Source organism: Doryrhamphus excisus, chromosome 3 (assembly GCF_030265055.1).
Source record: "Doryrhamphus excisus isolate RoL2022-K1 chromosome 3, RoL_Dexc_1.0, whole genome shotgun sequence".
Classification (NCBI taxonomy): domain Eukaryota; kingdom Metazoa; phylum Chordata; class Actinopteri; order Syngnathiformes; family Syngnathidae; genus Doryrhamphus; species Doryrhamphus excisus.
Genome location: NC_080468.1, coordinates 2,832,046 through 2,846,238, shown reverse-complemented (window position 1 = coordinate 2,846,238; position 14,193 = coordinate 2,832,046). Strand labels below are relative to the sequence as shown.

Sequence of the window (14,193 nt, the reverse complement as noted above, 5' to 3'; positions counted from 1 at the left end):
GCCCAGCAGGTGGGGGCAGAGTGAAAAGAAAAAATGTAACACAAATTTATTATTCAAGTTACAATTACAACTTGTGTAATTGTCAACGTTTTCACCATAAAATATGCCATTTTATCGGAATTACAAAGCAGACGAACTTCTTAAGCAGGTCAAGCGATCAGTGACCATTAATCGATCTGTCTACGCTCTCTCTGCCTCGTGCCCCTCGACATAGGGGCGCGCTCTGGTGCAGGCTCGTGCACTCTCGGGGACGCGCAGAATAGCCTTTACTTCCAGCGAGTTTTAGTTGGGACTTGGCGGCCGCCATACGTCCACGCGTTCCTCTGGACAAGACAACAAGACGTCGCTGTGGTGTGCTGGGGGCTCCGGGCCTCCAAGATGACCCGGAGGAGCGGAACCATGAGGCGGAGCCTGCCGGACCTCGGCAGTCCGAACTACCAGAGCGGCTAGCAGCTAGCTTGGCAAGAGCGAGCAGGCGAAAGTGTTGGCGCGCGTTGTGGACAAAAGTTAAGTTGTAAAGTTGTTGTTTGGTGCCTGAAAGTGTTCTCCCAAAGAGCAAAAGTTCGGAACGTGGACATGGACTCGGACTCCCTGACCGGCGACGTGGACTCTCTTCACGGTGGACTGGTGGACCCCCTATTGGACCGGATCCTGGCGGATACGGTGTCCCAACAGCAGGGATGGCTCCGGGTTTACGGTAAGAAAATCTGGATGGGAAGGTCCCGTCTGATTGACCGGATCGAGTGTAGTCCCAGTCGGACCAGTCCTTCTTCCGTCTTAGGTCAAAGGTCAGCCGGCTTGATTCAGTGATTGATGACATCATGGCGTCTGTGATGTCTCTATTTCTTGTTCTCAGTTTAATCTGGTTTCCATGGTAACGTCACATTTGGGAATGACGTCTGACTGTAAAGATGTAGTCCGTCCCCCTCACTTGGCTCAGGCTCAAGACTCTGTACTCCATTACTCACATGAAACCAGAATAGCTACAAAATCGGGCTCCTTGAAAGTCTTCAATGTCTCCACATGAGCTCATGACTCACGGACAGCAGAGACAACACCCGTGTGACCACAAGTGTTCACTTCCTGGTCTGCTGAGATGTGACAGGAAGTGGAAAATTCCCTGAGGGGCTCAACGGGATGTTGGTCTATGATTACTTTTCCAAATAAAAAAACAACTTCAGCGACAATTTTTCAGCGTTTTCATCCTTCTCCATCGTTTGTCGCACGAGAGGAACTTCCTGCCCATGTGGTCACTGGTCCAGTGGTCGCCAAAGACTGGGAGTTCTCTTGTTGATGGCTATTTTTAGCCTTCCGACAGGATAAAGGTCTTGGACCCTCCTTTGCTCTGCGGGGATGTTATCCTTCCCACGCTTCTTAAACACTTCCTATTTTGTGTACTGGTGTTTCCTTACGCCACAAGGGGGACTTCCTGGACCAGGAAGTGACAGGAAATAACAATGACAACGCGTCGCATGCATGGATGCTTATACAGGTGCGCACGTCACACCAATGGCTCATCACGTGCTGTACACCATCTGTGGGGACTGCAGGTGTGAAGTTGACTTCCTGTTTGTCTTCACACTGTGCTTGAGACTGTTCTCGCTCAGCTGACCAATCAGAGTGGTCACACAATCTCTGATGACGCTCACATGCAAGGAAATGGCTTCTTGCCTGACAGGTGAAAAGCCTTCCGAGACGTGCCTTTTTTCGCTCTTGTCATCAAATCAACATCTAGTGATGTTCACATCCTGCTCACACAGGAAACCACAGTCTGATGGAACCTGATTTGCTACTTGATGCCACACATCTCGACAGGAAGTGTCTTGTTGAGAAGGCAAGTGACTTGTCGATGTGAAGCAGTTTGATGGCTGTGCTCCACAAAGTTTTGATCCAGTCCAGAGACCCGGAAGGACTACTTAGTGGCAATACCTATTCAGTCGTGTACCGCATCCTAAGCAGCCACTGGACACATGTCCGGTGACAGCATGGCCTCAAGACTGAATGGTGGACGTCTAAGTACAATCCTGAACGTCCTCCGCTCAGAGCATTCTACTTCCTCTGTCCTGGAGAGGACACTGCTCCAGAAGGTGCAGTCGGACCCGGATAAACAATCTCTCTGTTGCTTCTCGCACATGATCAGCAGAGTTGTGGTCCCTGTTGGAGGACTCTCTGGTAAGCATTGCTTCCTGTAGCCCCCACACAACTTTTCTCACGTCACGTTGGCGCTTTCTTCTTCCAACTTACTAACACTGATGCCAACATAACTAAGCAAAGTGACATCACATAATAAAACAACAGCTTTAAGGTCAGGTCACATGATGTCATGAATCCCAGCTTTTAACTCTAGACCCCGCCACTTCGCATCATGTAAAGGCAGAGTGAAGTCACTTCCTGTTTTGAGTCTAAATGAGGCTGAAGACAGAAATTGATTTGATTGGAAACACACAGTCCTGGCCATCAATGCCCTTCGTCATTGATTATTATTGATAATGTGATGAAAGACATTTTCATACACAACATACAAGAAAAACACATAGATTGAGAGGATGCTTGTTGCTATACACACCACTCACATTTGAAGTATACTTACTGTACTGGTGTAACCCGCAAGTGTTACCGTCCCGTATGGTCCCGCGTATTCCCACAACTTGTAAAACTATGCATAGGCGGTTTGGCATTACAACCAGTAAAGTAAAAGTAAAAAACAAAAGTTTTAGACCACATATGCATAGCCTACTGACTAATGCGAGGCTAATTGCGGATGTTTGTGATATTTGTCTTGTCATCGTATTTTGAATTTTTTTCCGTTCACTTGTTAGGGTATGAACCGTTCCGACTCCCACCTGCTTGCAGTAGAATACAGGCAGGTTAACTCGTACCATAACGAGCACAGGTTACATCACTAACTTATTGTTTGTGTGCGCATGTGTGTGTCAGGGTCACACTGGTCTCTATTCTTAGCTCTCCCACAGCCAGCCCCTCCCTTTGTGGGTCCATCTTGATAACCTTGTGATGTAACATCCCTGTGCTCTGACTGGTGGATATCTGCTGTGTTTACTGGTTGCTATAGAGACATCACCTGCTTGTTGCAGGTTGTCACACAAAGCGGCCTGTGTGTGTGTGTGTGTGTGTGTGTGTGTGTGTGTGTGTATGTATGTGAGTGAGAGAACAGGTGGCCAACATTCCCAGCGAGGTTGAGAAGAGTCAAGTTACTTTCACATGGTTGTGTGTGCAGTCATCATCAAGCGCCGTGTCTACACCTCTCTGGCAGTAGGCATGGCATCGTGGTACAAGTAGTGTCATAAGACCACCTGGCGCGTCATGCCAGTACTTCCTGTCTTTGTCGACATGAACTCACAGCTACAATTCTAATGTTTGCTGTTGAGTTCTTACATGGAAGTCCACCTCTTGTGCCAAAAGGTCCAGTTCTCAAGTGAGAGAAGCACTCAGGCGAACACTGAATATTCCCAGCAAAAATTGAAGGCATCTTTTCAGACATGCGCCATCTGCAGGCACAGATACACGGACTTTTACCCTTTTGGTTACATTAAATGTTTGTGTTTCAGACGTCAAGGGCCCTCCGACACATCGCCTCTCCTGTGGTCAGAGTCCATATGTGGATGGCACCCTGTGGGAGAAGAAGTTGTGCTTGTTGACGGACAGCCAGCTCCTTGTTGTCAGCAGGGATGACCAGGTGAGACGAAGACCTCATGTTGTCTTCAAGTCACGTCTGATTGAACTTGACCTTTCACCCTGACAGAAGGAGGCTCAGGAGAAGATGTTGGACAAAGCGAACGCTCGCAGCCTCCGAAGAACTGTCAGTGTCCCTTCAGAGGGACAGTTCCCTGACTTTCAGCCAGAGGGCGCCACTATGTTAGGTAAGACTCTATAATCATGCTTCTATTGGGAAAAGCTGCTATGTCGTTAAACAAAATTGCACATTTATACCAGGTGTGTGTATGTATATATCTATGAATGTGCACACGTGTGTGTGTGTGTGTGCAAGAATGTGTATAAAATGTGGGGTGTCACGAGGCACCCATCTCAACTTTTTAATTTAACTGCAAAACAATGCAGGTGTCTTTTGTCCCAGAAATTGACGCTAAATGATATTATTGTCTACATCTTTGGACACCAAATAAACCATTGTTATAAAATATGTATATATTATGTATATTATTATATAATAATTAAGAATAATACTGTAATGTATATAATATTTCCTTTAATTTGTCATCTTTCACTCTTAAAGTTGTGGAATTGAGGTTTGACATGTATTTTCCCAGAGGCTATTAATCTGTCAAACATAATTTTTTTTATTAGTTAGTAGTATTAGTAGGGTTTTTTTTTCTGCAATGAGCCACATTCCACAGATGGCCCCTGCGCCACACTTTGGACACCCATGCGTGTTCCGCAAGCTAGATTGTCCTTGCCAGGCGACGGAGTAATGTTTGGACACATTACATGACCCTTGTTGAGTCTGTCAAGCTGAGCTATGGAGGGGTTGTTGCAGCTTTTCTTTCTGCTTTTCCCTGATTGCGGAGTCGCCACAGCGGATCTTTTTGATCTGCATACTGTTTTTTTGGTTTGAGCCCTGAATAATATAATATACACGGCGACAGCGGTTCACCTTCAATGGAAAAAAACAGCCACACATTACTCACTGACCCTGACGCCACTGTTGCTAACTCCTTAGTAGGAGAAGTAGCCATTGGCTGTCCTAGAAATCACCAGAAGTTTTTAGATGTCATTGGCTAATTTGCATATTATTGGCATATAAAGTAACAGATGCTGTAGGAAACTAGACACACATATTTGGCTGTGACTTTTGTCTAAACTCTAAACCCAGTCCTAGTAGTGTGGCTCTCTACTGTGCTGTATGACTTGTGTCTGCTTTGGGCATGAGGCGAACCTCTCGGGGCACCCACTGCTGCCCAGTGAGAACACCTACCCCACACTCATGAAGGAATGGCACACACTTTATATGTTCTTTAACAAGATTTTATTCACTAAGTTGGCGTGAGAGTGTTTTGAAGACCATGTCAAGCCGAAGGGCATCAAGGATGGAGAAACTGGAGAAGCTAAATGGTTGTTAGTAGGTCACGTCATTTTACTGCTTTCTCACCCGATGGCGCTGTGGAGTGCCCCCTGCTGGCCTAAATGCGGTCATCAGCTTCTTTTGGCATCTCCTCAACATAAGACAGCCTCCCCAGGGAGTTGCAGAGGAACAGTCAGTCCGTGTGTCCCTTGGGAGAGCTGAAGTGACCAGACAAAAGGATGCTGTTGTTGCTAAGTCACTTTGTGATGTCACTTCCTGTCTCATCTTACAACCTCTGTTAAACTCGCTGCTCAGGGACAGACAAAAGATGTCCCATCCTGGTCTTTGCTGACGACATCACAGTGAAGCAGAGCATGTCCCACGTGAGAAGTGAGGAAGTGAGCTAGGTTGAGCGAGGGGGAGGGGCATGCAGCTGAGGCATTGATTGAATAAACGCACTAAAACTACGGCGCCCTGAGAGAGAGGAGGAGGAGGAGGGAAGACACCAGCGGGACGCATGCTGAGGGATGCTGACGGGAACAAGATCCACTTTGACCATTTCAGCTCATTGGCCGACAGGTGGCAGAGGTGTGGCCAGTCGCATGTGACCTTGGGGGTCCTCTGATGATGGGAAACAGCTGCGATAGAGGTAGTGTGTCATGTGACCACCTGTCATGGCTGACTTCCTTTGCTGAGCTTGGTGGCATCGCGTTAGCGCAAGATTTCCTTTCCGTCTTCCAACCACGTCCTACAACGCCGTCACCATCAGACACGATTCGCTCAGATTCGGACAGGAAGTGAAAGTCTAAATTTAGCACGGGGATCGATGAAGGGGAGTAGCCTCATCCTAATGTCGTTTCACACTAACTCAGACCACGTCCCGGGACGTTCTTGTCCATCTTTTTCACATCAAACTCGCTAACATACAAAATGCTACTGCTGCTGCTGATGTCATCTTCCTTTTGCAGAAGTGTCTTCTGAGCGATCTCCGAGGAGACGGAGCCTCTCTGGCCTGTCAAGCTCCGAGAAGAGCATCCCTATAGACAGTCCCAGCTCGTCTCCCTTCAAAGTGCCTGTGAGTTTGTCTCCCACACACACACACACACACACACACACATCCCTCCATGGCAACACATGGAGACACTTCCTGCTTGCACCCTGGAAGTAATCTGATTACAGCAGGACTCATTGTGGCCTCAGTGGCTATCTAAAGTAATCAGAGTACTCCATCCATCCATCTTCTATGCCGCTTATCCCCATTAGGGTCGTGGGGGGGTGCTGGAGCCTATCCCAGCTGACTTTGGGTGAGAGGCGGTGTACGCCCTAGACTGGTCGCCAGCCAATCACAGGGCGCAATCATTGTAATCAGAGAACTGCAGTGTGAAAAGATTGAAGGGTGCGTTTGAGGATATTAATAACGCAGGAAATGAGGCCGCTGCTGTGCTCGGTGCTTTCATACTCAGATGGCGTGATGGGTGGAACGAAGATGATGTTATTCTATAAGTAATCAGATTACATGCAGAGATCTTTTATACCGAGTCATGCTGAGTCATTTTACAGAGAAACGTGCTGATTTGTGTGTGTCAGGGCTTCTTCAGCAAACGTCTCAAAGGGTCCGTCAAGAGGGCAAAAAGTCAAAATAAAGCGGACAGGAACACCAGCTTCAGACTTCCTGTTCTGCGACCTGCTGACACTGACAGGTACGCTGACTACATCCTTTCAATAAATATTATTTGGCAATGGCTTCCCCTCGAGGGCGCCGTGTCACTGTTCATTCATTGGTGTGAGGTCTGGGGAGCCCCGCCCACTTGGGTTTGGACATCGGCCGCACTCTCTGGAAGTCACATGACCTCTAAAGCTGTTTTCCTGTGGGTCCAGGACACGTGGCCCTCCAAGGGTGAAGGAGTGGACGTCTCATGAGTCCCTGCTGAGCCCTGGAGGTGCACTGGAGGTGCTGGACCTCAACATGGAGGACGAGGTGACGGTCAAACCTGTTCACAGCAGCATTCTGGGTCAGGACTTCTGCTTCGAGGTTAGCTATCACGCCGTCTTCCTCCTTGTTATAATTGTGCGATGATGTCATAGCTGTTTGCCATGCCTCCTTCCTGTCAGGTGACCTACTCAGGGGGGACCAAGTGCTTCAGCTGCCCGTCGGCGTCGGAGCGAGACAAATGGATGGAGAACCTGAGGAGAATTGTCCAGCCCAACAAGGTGAGTCCAGTACGTGTCACCTTGTCGCCGCATGCCTCTGCCGACTTTCATCGTTTGTGTTTCCAGGACAACTGTCGCAGGGCGGAGCATCTTCTGCGGCTGTGGATCATTGAGGCCAAAGACCTGCCCCCCAAGAAGAAGTACTTCTGCGAGCTCTGTCTGGACGACGTGTTGTATGTACGCACCACCAGCAAGCCTCGACAAGATGGCCTCTTCTGGGGCGAATACTTCCACCTGGCCGACCTGCCTGCCGTGCGCAGCATCACCGTTCACGTTTACCGAGACGTGGACAAGAAGAAGAAGAAGGACAAGAACAACTATGTGGGCCTCGTCAACATTCCCGTGGCGAGTGTGACGGGGCGCCAGTTTGTGGAGAGGTGGTACCCAGTGAGCACGCCCACCGCCGTTAAGGTGAAAGGGGGCGGGCCTTCTGTCCGCATCAAGTCGCGCTTCCAGACCATCGCCATCCTCCCCATGGAGCAGTACAAGGAGTTTGCAGAGTTCATTACCAACGGTTACGGGACGCTGTGCTCCGTGCTGGAGCCTGTCATCAGCGTAAAAAACAAGGAGGAGATGGCCAGCGCCCTCGTACACATCCTGCACAGCACGGGGAGGGTCAAGGTCAGACTCCGCCCCCAGAGCCTGCCTGCTGAGCGGCACTAAAGAATCATTATTCTCTTCTCATTCCTTCAGGACTTCCTGACTGACTTGGTGATGTCAGAAGTGGACCGCTGCGCCGACCACCACGTCCTCATCTTCAGGGAAAACACGCTGGCTACCAAAGCTATCGAGGAGTACCTGAAACTGGTCGGACACAAGTACCTGCACGACGCGCTCGGTGAGAACATACACACACATGTGCATTGTGTGGATGACATCAGCTGTTTGCCTATCATCCACAATCTTTATATGAAACATGAACACGTGTCCCATGTCTGTATGAGCTAGCTAACAATGCACATCATTGGGATACACCTATTTTGACTAGGAAGCTCTAATGCTGACAGCAAACCAGAATCTTCTTGAGTCTTCCAAATCGAAAGCTAGGTATCCACTCTTCCGTCTGTAAGTGACGCTGAGACGAGCAGCTAGCAAGGCGTGTTACTCCACCAGATGAATATGGTTTTTTTCATGTTAGCTTCTACAATAACAATATCAGTCATGATGTGCTATACATATCACTATATTGGCAGTTACTATGGTACCCATTATGTCATTGTATGGTCATATCGCCTCGTATTTCGGTACGTGACAAAAAAAAAAACAAAAATAAACATTTAAACTATATTAGGAAAGCAGGAAGTGAACAAATGTAACAGTTACTAGCCACGTTTACATGGACCTAAATATTCCAATTCCATTTGGGTTATTTGCTCAAACGGAAAGAATGTAACCTTTGTATACACCTCATTCCGAAAGAAAAGTGCCAATCCGTATGAATATATAATCGGATTCACAGGGGTGGAATATTCCTTTCCCCAATCCGATTGAAGTATCTTGTACCCGATCAAACGGAAAGTTGTCAGGGTGCGTTCTTTCAGCACATGCTCAGCTGTGACGTAACACGCAGACGTCTCTCAGGTTTTGAAAATGGCGGCGAGCAGTCATCAGTAGACTACAGCGGAAAGTTAGTTTTTGATACAAACTTTAAAAGAACTCAACGTTCAAGTTGCTGCTTTAAAAAAAAGCATAGCAACTGTCCCAATAACCGTGGTAATCACAATCTCGTCCGCCATCTTTGATGAATCACGTGATGTTGTTTACGTTTTACTGCGCATGCCCCATTTGATTATTATCCGTTAGATTATAGCGGTGCATGTAGACAGGACATTGGAATATTCCTTTCCATGTATACACTGTTTTCTGGTACGTCATTCGGAAAGAGGAATATCTCATGTAAACGTGGCTACTGATTGTAAAAGTACCAGATGGAGGGGTAGGATTTAATAAGCTTTGCTTCTTCCTACTCCTTTTGGACATGTGGAACTGTGAACTGATTATGTGATGCATTCAATTGTAATCTGATGCATGTTCAAATGAGATAAAATCATAACCATAACAATATCACTGTAGCTTTGTTTATGTACAAGTCAGTTATATAAATAGAACACTGTTGCTCTTTTTTTTAATTTGGGCCAAAATAGGTAGGTCCTAATGACGTGCATTGTTAGCTAGCTCATACTAACTCTTTTTCTTTTGTTAGAGTGCACAGAAATGGGAAATAAATATGTGTTCATGTTTCACATACAGATGGTACGATTCATAATTTAGATTTTTTTTTTATGCTGTTGTTCATATTATCAAACAAATTCGACATTTTGATGTGAACGTAGCGCGTCTGGAATTAATTCTAATTTCTAAAGTCTAATTTCTGTGTGTCAGTAATGTTCAATACCATTGATTTCACTTCCATGCCAATACTAGGGAAAACAGTCTCTGTATGCATGGCATTACACACAAATATATGCCACCTGACCATTCATAACTGCAGTCGCATCGCATACATGTTTGATTTCCATCTACATGAATGAGGCCTGAGTTGCATTTGAAAAAAAAAATCTGAATTGTGGTGTTCACACTGGCATGAAAATATCAGATCCAGGTCACATATAAGCAAACGAAACGGAGCCTAAGATTGTTCTCCTGTGTCTCCAGGTGAGTTCATCAAAGCACTGTACGAGTCTGACGAGAACTGCGAGGTGGATCCCAGTCGATGTTCCAGCAGCAACTTGTCCGAGCATCAAAGTAACTTGAAGATGTGCTGCGAGCTGGCCCTCTGCAAGATCATCAACTCCTACTGGTATACCATGGCAGCCATGACATCACAAGCAATACACCACCTGACTTCCTTGTTTTACATCCTGACTTCCTGTGTGTTGCAGTGTATTCCCTCGTGAGTTGAAGGAAGTGTTTGCGTCTTGGACGCAGGAGTGTGTGACCCGTGGTCACCAGCAGGACATCAGCAAGCGTTTGATCAGCGCCTCCCTTTTCCTGCGCTTCCTGTGTCCGGCCATCATGTCGCCATCGCTGTTCCAGCTCATGCAGGAATATCCTGACGAGCGCACGTCTCGAACCCTCACCCTCATCGCCAAAGTCATCCAGAACCTGGCCAACTTCTCCAAGTAGGTTACTCACAAAGGCTGTGCTTTAGCATCCAGTTGTTGCCATGACGACTGTGTGTGGTCTTTTACATGCGTCTCGCAGGTTTGGGAACAAGGAGGAGTACATGGCTTTCATGAACGACTTCCTGGAGCACGAGTGGGCCGGAATGATGCGTTACCTGACAAAGATCTCCAATGCAGAGACTCTATCCAACACGCCGGGCTTTGAGGGTTACGTGGACCTCGGCAGGGAGCTGTCCCTCCTTCATGCTCTTCTGTGGGACGTGGTCTCTCAGCTGGATAAGGTGGTTGTAGATTACGAAGCATCATTTCTTCATTCATTTAACCTCATCAAAGCATGACCCCACCCCCCCACCCCCCCAACCCCATCATGTGACCTGACTCAGCATGTTTGAGAAGCATGTCTGATCTACCACCTTTCAGTTTGCTTCCATTAAGTTTCCTTCATTGTGTCTCCTCCCTCCTCCTCCACCTCCTCCTCCCTGCACTTCCTGTCTGGCCACCATGTTGGTCTCGCCGCTCTGCCTCCCACACCACTGCATCCTGATGCTGTCCTCTCACACGCGCACGCTAACTACGACACCCCAGCGTGAAAATTCCTTCCTGCAGGCCACCGTTGCCAAGCTGGGTCCGTTGCCGAGAATTCTGGGAGATATTTCCCGCAGCCTGTCAGTCCCCACGCCCATCCAGCAGCAGCTGCGCCCTTTCCAGGACCACCATAGCTCCGCCCACAACATAAGCGGCAGCCTGTCGTCAGGCCTACAACGAATCTTTGAGGATCCGTCTGACTGGTAAGAAGTCAGCTGACTAGTTCAGCCATGTTGTTTTTACGCAACACAACACCGACGCTAACCACGCTGACATGTGCAGCAGGACGTGTCCTGGCGGCGATCTGACGGAGGCCGTGGTTGTAGGGTGCAATGCCACGACTGCCCAGCACCATCTTTGGGGCGCTACCAGTTTCTCTGGCAAGGATGAGCGAGATGAGACACTTGTGGGCAACCGCAGCGTCTCTATGGGGGACCTGCAGGACTCTCAGAGGATCCCTGATGCCCCGCCCCTTGTCAACAGGGCAGGCTCTCAGGTCTCTGTAGCCCCCGCAATCCCGTCTGAGTTGGTGGTGCCCCTCAGCAAAGCTCCAATCAGAGACACTCAGCCGCAGAGCGCTCCGCAGGCCCGGCGTCCGCTGCAGCCCCCAGTCAAGCATCAACGCAGCCTGCAGCCGCTCTCATTTCAGAACCCCGTCTACCACCTGAGTAACCCCGCCCAATCCGCGTCCAGCTCAGAGAACTTGAGCAGCGCCAGCTCGGATGGCGAACGGTTAAGGGTGAAAGGTCATGTGGCGTCAGACAGCAGCCTAGACGAGTCGGGCAGCAGGCGTAGCGCTCGTAGCTCCACACCATGCTGTCACAGCCCCCCCGAGCTCCCGCCGGGCGCCGCCACAGCCATCGCCGTACCTCGGCAGGGCACGGCGACGACGAGCACCGCCCACATCGTGAAGGTAGAGCAGCAGAGCCGGGGAGGGGGCGGGTCCAGGACACAGTGTGCCTCACGTTGCAGCAGCAGCAGCGCCACCATGGAGCTGACGCCCATCACCGACCCGGTGTCCGTCTGCTGCGCTGACACTATGGCTCCGCCTCCAAGGGGCAGTACCCAGCAGCAGGTAATGACTGATTGATGTTAAGTTGTCCAACCTTTAGGAAACTTGTTGGAATGTGACAGGTGGCATCTCCGGTGGAGGCGGAGTCGGCGGCCATGTCTCCTGTGGAGAGGACAGCAGCTTGGGTTCTCAGTAACGGTCAGTACCAGGAGGACCACCTTGGCGACGAGGAAGGAGGGGGGCGGAGCCGTGAGGAGGGCAAGAATTTCGAAAAGGTAAACGAGAAGCGAACAAACCTCCCAAAAGTGATCCGAGTCATTGAATGCAACTCCCTTGGTAGTATGAGATGGAGATCTGGCGACTCAAGGAGCGGCTGCGGGCGTCAGGGCGACGCCTGGAGGAGTACGAGCGCCGTCTGGTCGCCCAGGAACTCTCCATGAAGACGCTGCTCCTTGACTATAAGTCACGACTCGACGACAGTGAGGAACGACTCAAGCGTCAGCAAGAAGAGAAGGATGCGCAGATGAAGAACATCCTTTGCAGGTCGGCATCCCATCCCATCCCATCCCATCCCATCCCATCCACCCCCCCCAACCCCGCCAGTTCACAACATTGTGTGCTTCCAGGCTCATGGCGGTGGAAGAGGAGTTGAAACGTGACCACTCAGAGATGCAAACGGTGATTGAAGCTAAACAGGAAGTCATTGACGCTCAGGTACATCACACAGTACATTACATCATCACATGACCTGCCATAACAATGGCGGTCTCAGGTAGCGCTGCTTTGTCTCTTGACTGATTGCAGGTCAGTAACGGATCAAAATAAACAAAAGCAGGCAAGTAATTGAAACACTACCCCCCCCCTCCTGAGACAACATGCCTGCAACCTGTTCAGCCAATCAGAGCGCCCTAGTGGCGAGCGTCATATTGGTTGAACAGGTTGCAGGTGTGGGGGTCTGGGCTTTTGTGTTTGGCTCCGCCCACCTCAGATGTTCGGCTTTGCTTTTGTTGGCTTTATGGTTTGGTTTGAACTTTGAAGTTACTTGCTGTCAAGTCCAACCACATTGCAGCAGATAAAGATATGTTCCTGGCATTCCCTCTTTATGTCCAATCAGGAGAAGCGGATCCGCTCTCTGGATGCAACAAACTCACGTTTGATGGCGGCACTGACGCAAGTGAAGGAGCGTTATGGTTCGGCCAACCTCCGCAACAACCCCACCAAGCTGTCCATCACTGAGAACGGAGAGTTCAAGAACAGCAGCTGCTGATTAGCCGGGTAGGGGGTGTGCTTAGTATGTAAATACTGCAGGGTTTTGTGTGTGTGTGTGTGTGTGTGTGTGTGTGTGTGCAACAAAATGTTTTCTAACGTTTAAGGTTTGAAGTGGAGCTGTTTTTATGGGGTTATTTCTGATTTATAATTTATTTCTCCACTTCCTGTTGACGAGCTACTGAAAACACTCCACTGTGCTGGGGCATCGAAGGTGACGCCTGTCTGTACACAATAAAAGCTACCAGTAAATGTTTGTTGTCTCCATGGAAGCAGATTCAACAGATTTTATTAGGTTAAAAAAGACAGGAAGTGATCAAAGAAAAGATTAGTGATAATGCTGACTTCAATATAGACTTTTTTTTTTTAATAACAAAATAGGCAGTTTAGCACGTTCAGAATCTCCTTGTCCTGCACTGAGAATCCACCTGTAGGTCACTGCAACAATAAAGCCACAGTCATTGAAGAGCTCATTAGTAAACGTTATAGTAAATTGTTCAATTCCACCACTCCTCCTTCCTTTTGTCCTCATTAAAGGGTTAATGTGAGCAGTAAAAGCGGACAGCGCCCTCTAGTGACTGCAGAGGACTGCTTTGAAAAGAACAGGTGTGAATTGGGGGGGGGGGGGTGACACGCTCTTAAAGCTCTGACGTGCAAACATTTGCTTTTTGTGATGGCCACACACAAAAGAGGAGTCTTTTTAGGTCTTCCGGGTTTTCCCAAGTGTCCCATGTGGGGAAGTGTTGAAGGGCAGGTGGACTTTTCAAAATAAAAGTGGACGGCGCTCACAATTTCTCCTTGGACTGGACCCAGATGAAAGGACCCGATTGGTCCTCGATAATCTGCTTGGTCTGCTCATAGATCTCCTCCAGCGTGTCGCCCTGGACAATGGCTACACACACACACACACACACACACGTTATGACATTTTAGGACAGGTTAAAAAAAATAAAAGC

At 48.7% G+C, this 14,193-nt stretch overlaps 2 protein-coding genes across 28 annotated transcripts in view; one reads left to right on the top strand and one right to left on the bottom strand.

The window, feature by feature from the left end:
• The first annotated feature begins 185 nt into the window (after nt 1-185).
• rasal2 (RAS protein activator like 2) lies at nt 186-13,619 on the top strand. 9 transcript variants are annotated; one of them, XM_058068710.1, is made up of 18 exons: nt 186-697; nt 3,567-3,694; nt 3,761-3,878; nt 6,007-6,113; nt 6,626-6,738; nt 6,917-7,070; nt 7,151-7,870; nt 7,943-8,087; nt 9,905-10,049; nt 10,132-10,371; nt 10,454-10,655; nt 10,981-11,162; nt 11,242-12,034; nt 12,094-12,246; nt 12,312-12,514; nt 12,598-12,685; nt 12,776-12,806; nt 13,086-13,213. In XM_058068710.1, the coding sequence occupies exons 1-17, from the start codon at nt 577-579 to the stop codon at nt 12,794-12,796; spliced, it is 3,633 nt and encodes a 1,210-aa protein (XP_057924693.1). In that variant the 5' UTR covers nt 186-576; the 3' UTR covers nt 12,797-12,806; nt 13,086-13,213. The 9 variants fall into 9 exon arrangements, with proteins under 9 accessions (XP_057924693.1, XP_057924687.1, XP_057924688.1 ...); XM_058068708.1 differs by lacking the exon at nt 12,776-12,806 and having other exon boundaries at nt 188-697; nt 3,764-3,878; nt 7,151-7,249; ... (2 more) ...; nt 10,960-11,162; nt 13,086-13,615; XM_058068711.1 differs by lacking the exon at nt 12,776-12,806 and having other exon boundaries at nt 189-697; nt 3,764-3,878; nt 7,151-7,249; ... (1 more) ...; nt 10,960-11,162; nt 13,086-13,614.
• The window catches only part of dlg1b (discs large MAGUK scaffold protein 1b), a 30,853-nt gene continuing 30,170 nt past the window's right edge, over nt 13,511-14,193 (bottom strand). For all 19 annotated transcript variants that reach the window (XM_058068720.1, XM_058068728.1, XM_058068721.1 and 16 more), the window contains one exon: nt 13,511-14,129. In XM_058068720.1, coding sequence (XP_057924703.1) covers nt 14,023-14,129 — 107 coding nt within the window. In that variant the 3' untranslated portion in view covers nt 13,511-14,022. The remainder of the gene's footprint in view (nt 14,130-14,193) is intronic.